The sequence below is a fragment of the Helianthus annuus genome, chromosome 12 (genome assembly GCF_002127325.2).
Source record: "Helianthus annuus cultivar XRQ/B chromosome 12, HanXRQr2.0-SUNRISE, whole genome shotgun sequence".
Taxonomy (NCBI): Eukaryota; Viridiplantae; Streptophyta; class Magnoliopsida; order Asterales; family Asteraceae; genus Helianthus; species Helianthus annuus.
Genome location: NC_035444.2, coordinates 2,215,925 through 2,224,249, shown reverse-complemented (window position 1 = coordinate 2,224,249; position 8,325 = coordinate 2,215,925). Strand labels below are relative to the sequence as shown.

Genomic DNA, 8,325 nt, shown 5'->3' with positions numbered 1-8,325 from the left:
GTAGATTTTTCGACCCAACTATACACAGGTTTTTTAAAGATACGACATTTTTATTATTTAATATACAAATTTACATTTATTTAATATGTGTAATACACATGGTTTTTAAAAAGATATAACTCTTTTTTAGATCTATTTAACATGTGTAACATACAGGGTTTTTAAGGATGTAATTTTTTTATTATTTGGTAGATTTATTCAACCCGATTATATATGGTTTTTTTTAAAGATACGATGTTTTTAATATTTAGTATACAAAATGACATTTATTTAATATGTGTAATACACATGGTTTTTAAAGATATAACTTTTTTATTATTTGATATATAAAATTATATTTATTTAACCCGTACAATATACGAGGTTGATAAAAATATAACTTTTTATTATTTAATATATAAAATTATATTTATTCAACTCGTATAATATACGAGGTTCTAACCTAGTTTAATATATAAAAAGTTTAATATATAAAAAGTTTAATATATAAAAAGTTTAATATATAAAAAAGGTTTTTTTTAGACCATGTGTAATGGAAGGAGAAAATAATGCCCCCAAGTGTGGGCATTTTACGCCACGTGGCGGTCCACTCAGCAAAGGGGCATTATTGGGCGTTTTAGAAAAATGGGTGTAGTGGGGATGGGGCATTATTGGGCATTATTGGGGCATTAAATAAAAAAAAAGAAAAAAAAAAGAAAAAATCTTATTGGATAGGACAAGGGAGATGAAATCTGATTGGACAAAGACAAAGGGTGTTGGGCGTGGTTTATAAAACGCCAAAGGGGCTTTTTTTGAAATTTTGCTTAAAAAAACGCCCCATGTAGTGGTGCATGGGCGTTTTCGGGCGTTTTTTTTGAATTTTTTTTTTAAAAAAAACGCCCCACTACACAGGGTCTTAGCCTTATGCATCTCTCCATGGGACCATGACCTCCATCGGATATAATTAACATAACTTTACTAACACCGTCACACTTAAAAAATCAAACAACAAACTCAAAATAATCAAGGGGCTGAAACTGTAAACTTACTCAAAAATACATATTATTCACGCCGCCTCATCCCCAGAGTCCCAAAATCAGATAAAACTGAATTAAAAACCCTAAATTGCAAAAAAGGGGAATCACGATCCCCAATTTCACCCAAACCAGAAGACTCGATTCATCTCAATTCGATATCGATTAAGTTCGTGATCTCTGAATCGATCGATCCTTGATCCATATTGTATAAATCGCAGGTCTGTCACCATTATTTTTTACTACATCTAATCTATTTAATCTGTAACCTTTTCATGTATGTATTTGTTTCGTAGCATCTTAGATTATATGCTGATGACGGTTGCCGGTTTCCGGTTGCTAACTGTTGGAAAATCTGTTGAATTGCATACGGCTAGGTTTTTTATTATGACCTAATTTTAATGATTGATGTTTATCTGTTTGTGTGTGATATATTGAGTGTTATGTATTAGCTGCAAATCCGTTTGATTGTTGTTATGTATTGAGTGTCCTGCCTCTTTTTGTTTATAGCTGGTTAGTAAATTGATACTTGGTTACAAGTTTATTTGATTAATTGCTCACATAATTTGTTAAGTATTAGCTGTAGATGTATGGATGGTGATATAATTGAAAAGTTTGTTTGATTGTTGTTATGTATGAGTGTTCTACCCATGGTTTAAAAAACAGCCGAGGCGGTCGTACTGAGGCGCGCCTCAGTTCGAAACGGAGAAAAAACGTATATGAGGCGGTATTAATTTAGCTGGTTTAGTTAGTTGCTACTTTATTACAGATTTATTTGTTTAATTTGTTACATAATATGTTTAGATGACGGTATTAATTTGATTTTTTTTTATTGTTGTTATATATGAGTGGTGGCATGCCATGCTATTGTTATTATTTGTTTGGGCTGCTGGTAAAGTTGTTTGAGTTAGGCTGTGTATTTTTATGCAATGAACTTATTCTATATGCTGTTTGTATTCATTATGCGTATGGCTTGTATTGATATTACACAATGATGTTTTGTAGGTTTTCACATCAATGGCAGCTCTGAAGGAGATCTTGCCACCTGCGAAATCATCCGCTGCTACATTCTATGATCATTCAAGTGATCCGTGGTTCAAACAAAGATATTCCGCTTCAACAGAAGAGGAAGTGGCCAATGTTGTTAAAACCAACCCTATCCCAGTATACAACACCCCAGAAAGGTTGAAATATCGGCCATCGAAACCACAAGATTTTGGCGATGGTGGAGCGTTTCCCGAGATTCACTATGCACAATATCCACTTGATATGGGTCGAAAAAGAGATTCGAATTCTGGCCCGAAAACATTACCTGTTACTGTCGATGACAAGGGGAATTTAACATTTGATGCGATTGTGAAGCAAAATGAAAATTCTAGAAAGATTGTTTATTCGCAACACAGAGATATTATTCCGAAGATTCTGAAAGACGATGAAGAAGAGTACGAAGAAGACGATGAGAAACAACAAGAGATTGAAAAAACTACACTGCAAACAAAAGAAGCTCTTGAGAAGATCGTAAACGTGAGGTTGAGTGCCGCACAACCGAAAAATGTTCAAACACAATCGCAAGATTCGAAATTTATCAAGTACAAACCGTCACAGCAATCGGCTGCGTTTAATTCGGGTGCGAAGGAAAGAATTATCCGGATGGTGGAAATGCCAGTGGACCCGTTAGAGCCACCGAAGTTTAAACACAAGCGGGTCCCAAAAGCTAACGGGTCACCCCCGGTTCCCGTCATGCACTCGCCGCCACGACCCGTGACGGTTAAGGACCAGCAAGATTGGAAAATTCCACCGTGTATTTCGAACTGGAAAAATCCGAAAGGGTACACAATCCCTCTCGATAAACGTTTGGCAGCCGATGGTAGAGGGCTTCAAGAGGTTCAAATTAACGATAATTTCGCAAAGCTTTCAGAAGCTTTGTATGTAGCGGAACAACAGGCCCGTGAAGCCGTTTCCATGAGGTCCAAAGTTCAAAAGGAAATGATGATGAAAGAAAAAGAAAGAAAAGAGCAGGAATTGCGTGCGTTGGCTCAAAAAGCCCGATCTGAAAGGACTGGTACCGGGCCCGCTATTGGTTCGGGTCCAGGCTCGTTTGCACCTGACATGAATATGATGGATACTGATGAGCCGATGCGACCCGAACATGAGCATGGACGTGAACATGAACATAAACATAAACGTGGGTCTGATCGGGACAGGGATAGAGACCAGCCGAGAGAGACAAAAGAGGAGAGAGAAGAACGGATTCAGAGAGAGAAAATCCGAGAAGAACGACGTAGAGAACGTGAGAGAGAAAGACGATTGGAAGCTAAAGACGCAGCCATGGGAAAAAAGAGCAAGATCACACGCGATCGGGACCGTGACATCAGTGAAAAGGTGGCTCTTGGTATGGCATCGGCTGGGTCGGGCCGTGGCGGTGAGGTTATGTACGACCAACGGTTATTCAACCAAGAAAAGGGAATGGAGTCCGGTTTCGCAACCGATGATCAATACAACATATACGATAAAGGCTTGTTCACTGCGCAACCGACATTATCAACATTATACAGGCCAAAGAAGGATGCTGACGATGAGATGTACGGTGGGGCTGATGAGCAGCTAGAGAAGATTAGGAAGACGGACCGGTTCAAACCGGATAAGGGGTTCACGGGTGCGGGTGAGAAGAGTGGGCCGAGAGGCGGACCGGTTGAGTTTGAAAGGGATGTGGTTGAAGATGCGGATCCGTTTGGTCTGGACCAGTTTTTGACGGAGGTTAAGGGTGGAAAGAAACCGTTGGATAAGATTGGGAGCGGTGGGACCATGAGAGCAAGTGGTGGTGGGTCGCGAGATGGATATGAAGGGTCGGGCAGGACTCGTATTGGGTTTGAAAAGGGGCGGTGATTCGAGCACAAGTGGTCGCTGACTCGGTTGCTATGAGAGCTGCTTGCTTTAAAGGTTAAAGTATTTTTATTTGTATTAAACTTGGATGTTTGTCATATTACTCTTTAAACTATGGATGTTAGTTTGTATTGTTTTGTTGGGACTCATCGTTTTAAAATATAAACCGAGACTCAAGTGTGGTTGGTGAGTGGTGTGTTTATAGTTGGTGGTTATGAGTTGTTGAAAAGCTTTCAACTGTAGTGTTACAGGCGCCTTTACTCCGCTGTTTAATGAGCGGACTAGTTAATACTTATGATCGTCGTAGTATGGGTCATGTGTTGTTTGTATTGATGATTAAGCAAGATCCTCGAGTATATCTGTCTTGGCATGTATCTAGATGTAGCCTATGCGGTTAATATCTGTAATATATCACTGAACATCGGTTATCGGTCCCCATGTAAAATATCGGTGTTGAATATTTGTCAGAATATCGTTCCGATATTATGGGCGATATTGATTGATATATCACTGATTTTCCCGATATCAGTGCCTTTGTTCTTTGTTCTACAACTCTTTCCCCTTATTGCTACTATTAGTGTTTTAGTATAATAGTAATTGTTAGTGTATTAAGTCTTAATGAGTTCTTACTTGCTACAATTGTTAATGTTTTGTAAGTTGCAAAAGGTTAATTTGTTAATGGTAGGGGAGTATACTGATTTGTTAGTGTTAAATCTGCTATATATATAAATTCTGCATGATATTAAAATTACCAATATCCCATCGTATGTAATGATCCGCTCCCATCGTATGTAATGATCCGCTCGACGATATTATTTTTTGACCTAATGAATATGATGTGCAATTCTACTACCATATAGTGAAAGGCTGCTGCTCTGCTAGGTCCGGGACACGTAAATTAGTTAAACATTCAGCATCTTTTTGATCAAATCTTGGAGTCATTTTTATGTGTAAAAAGGACAACTTATTGGTATTATTTCTGTGAATTCACATAAAACATTAAAACTGATCATGAGAAAATCATCAATCAAAACAAATTTCTGATGATTATAAGTTTATAACAGATTTAATTGAAGACTTTTAGCAGTGATACATAAAGTTCCTGGCAAATTGATGCACACTTCTGAATTGATTTGCTTAAGGGCTGTTTGTTTAGCTCTTAACGAGACTCTTAATGGTTTAGATCTCTTACTGGTTTAACACTTAATGGTTCAGATTGTTTGTTTCGTGAGCAGATGTCTGAATGGTTAAGTCTGAATGGTTAAAACCTATAATCTGAATTGGTCAAACATTTGCCTCTGAATGGTTAAACATTATAGTGTCTCTTGGTTCAGCACTTAATGATTCAGACCGCTTATTGGTTAAGCACTTAATGATTCAGATATCTTACTGGTTCAACACTTAACCATTTAGAAGTTTCCAAATAGCCCCTTAAATAGGTCGACAGTTTCAACTGCAAAAAGTTATACAAACGTCAAATATTCATACAAAAGAATTAATTACAGGTCATGTAAGGGCCAGACGCCAATGTGGGGGTTAGCTCACTGGCGTCATCAATTCCCTGATAACCAATGAGTTCAGGCAAGGCAAGTTGTCTTCAAGGGGGTCAAAGACAGAAAACTAGTGGAAGCTGGATTCAAACTTAGAGATATTATATCATTAAAATTTAGTCAAATAATTCATGTATGGTCTGTATACCATGTGAGTTTCTTTAATGTCCTCAATTGTAGTAAGCTTATTTGAAGAAGTAAGAAACATCCAAAAACATGAGGTTAACCTCGGTTCAATGGTAAAGAACCGTATACATTAGCTGCTTGAGTTATAACAAGTGATTCATAAGCACGCGTCGAAACAGGCCAGGTTGGTGTCCAAAACACTTTAACTAACTTTGAACGATCGTTTTATCTGGTTTTCAACAACATCGATCCGGTTCACAGGGAAACAACTTAATATAATTACATCATGAGGCCTAAAAGTTATATAGTCAGCTAGATAAAGTTGTAAGTTCATATTACTATTATTAGTCTAACTTTGTTTATATTAGATATGAAGATGACTTTGGTAATTTATACTATATACATACAGATTACATTGATACTGATCTACATTTAAGTTTGCTTGAGTTGGTACAACAACAACTTAAAACAAAAACCACAAAGATATGCAAAACGAAACGTGCCCTTTCGTGTTGATGATTTTGTTTTAGTGTTCTTCAAGTTGTATAGGATTTCCATACCGCACCAAGTGAATCGTCAAACAGAACTCAAACATAATGTAAAAAATGCAAACTAAACACATGATCATTGTCAGTTTTCAAGTGATCAAGGGATGGAAGAAACTTAACAACAATTGTGTGTGTGTGTGTGTGTATCAAAGAGATAAAATCATGACACAATTGTGTGTGTATACATATATCAAAGAGATAAAATCATGAAATAATAATTAAGCTTCAATATTATTTCAATGAACTTATTCATAGTTATACTGTAACTATACAAACTACTCAAGTCTTATTATTGTTTCATTGTTGTAAATTTTTATATAAATGTTATTCTTTTTAACCTAACTGACTTAAATAATTCATCTATAAAATTTGGTTACTTTTTAGTGGAGTTAAATGCCATATTAATGTAAGTTGTTTGGGCCATTTTGCCAGTTTAGTCCAAAGGTTTAACTTTTCGCCTGTGGGTCCAAAAAGGTTTAACAATTGCCATTTTAGTCTACTGTGTTAACTTTATCCATTTTTTCTGTTAACAAGAAGGGCAATTCGGTCATTGTATATGGCCGAATTGCCCTACTAGTTAACAGAATTACCGAATTGCCCTTTTCATTAACAGAAAAATTGGATGAAGTTAACCCAGTAAACTAAAATGGCAACGGTGAAATCTTTTTAGACCCACAAGCGAAAAAAGAAACATTTGGACTAAACTGCCAAAATGACCAAAACCACATGGACTAAAATGACATTTAAGTTCTTTTTAGTGATTAGATTTTTTAAGTTGGTTTTGAATGAAACAATTATAAAACTTAGTTATTGTTAAGCGAGCTTTTTTTCAATATTACCTCCTACTACAAGTTATACTTGAAAAAAATAATGAATAAATAGTAACCAAAGATTCATATATGTGCCTTTTAAATCACTTAATTTTAGTTTTTTAACATCTATAAAAAAAGTTTCACAACAATGAAACAATGTTGAGACTTGAGACTGAATTTTTAAAAAGCCCAGTTAAATTTTCCAACTTGATAGAAAATTTCAAATGGAGTCGAACTAACTTTAATATTTCTAAACTTGAGCTACACACTTTATAAGTAGCAATAATGTTAGATTTATAGGCACAGCCCAACAGAAACTTTTTATACAAGCCCAATAGTGAATACTGTTTTTACAATTGGGTGTAGAACTTTGGGCTTCTTTATGTTAAGAAAAGTTAGACCCAATCGACAACTCATGTATATATCATATAAAACGATAGACAAATTACTAAGATAAATTAAAATGGGTTCATGTATACAACTTTATACTTAATGAGGTTTGCATCGAAATATTCACTTCGTCTATTGCGAAGTGGATTTTCAACAGTTTTATCACGTACAACAGATCATATATGAGCGTGTTTCTAAGCATGTGTTGTGCTTGTGTGTGTTCAAGCGTGTTAAAATATACGCGTTCACAACTTCGCAAAAGTGTATTTGCGTGTGTTTAGTGTTCACTCGTGTTTGTGTGTATGTTTTAACATGTCCATGTGTTCTTGTGAACATGTTTTGACCTGATGTGTAACAAAAATACGTTTTCAAAACAAACATATCATTTTTAAATAAAACATAATTTTAGTAATCTTTAAAGCGAATGTTTGATACATGTATTGCCAAACATGCTCACACGAATGAACAGTATTTGCTACACACGTAAAGTGTGTATAGCAAACTAGTGATCATTTTGACACATTGGTTGTATAAATTAAGACAAAAAGAATGTACTTGTTTCGAGTCAGGCTTGGAATCGAGCTAGTGTGACTAAACCAGATAAGAAATAAAATTACATTTTTGTAGTCAACTATTTAGCAATCTTTTATACATGTATTTTGTAGTTTATTTGAAAACTTTTGTTCATGTAACATAAATAGGATGTGTATACTTTTGCGATTTTAGAGCAAATAACTTAGATGATAGTGATTAATCAATTAAGAAAGTGACCAACAATTAATATGGAATTGGTTTGTTGAGATCAATTTTGAGAACGAAGATTAGCAGCAGCAAGTCGTTTTGATAGGTTTTACATCTAAGTTAAATGCATAACAACCTCATATTTACCTTCCCCTTTTATAAAACCTGTGTGTAATATGATACAAGTGGTTTATAAAGTTTGTCTTTTTTTGTTCTTTTTAAACGCTCTTCTTCTCTCTCACACCTAGCTTCTCCCTCTCCA

At 35.4% G+C, this 8,325-nt stretch overlaps 1 protein-coding gene across 1 annotated transcript; it reads left to right on the top strand.

The window, feature by feature from the left end:
- The first annotated feature begins 1,067 nt into the window (after nucleotides 1-1,067).
- Nucleotides 1,068-4,086, top strand: LOC110893758 (SNW/SKI-interacting protein A). The gene is made up of 2 exons (XM_022140884.2): nucleotides 1,068-1,234; nucleotides 2,019-4,086. Exon 2 carries the CDS (start codon nucleotides 2,031-2,033, stop codon nucleotides 3,897-3,899), a length of 1,869 nt encoding a protein of 622 aa, XP_021996576.1. The 5' UTR covers nucleotides 1,068-1,234; nucleotides 2,019-2,030; the 3' UTR covers nucleotides 3,900-4,086.
- Nucleotides 4,087-8,325: the final 4,239 nt, after the last annotated feature.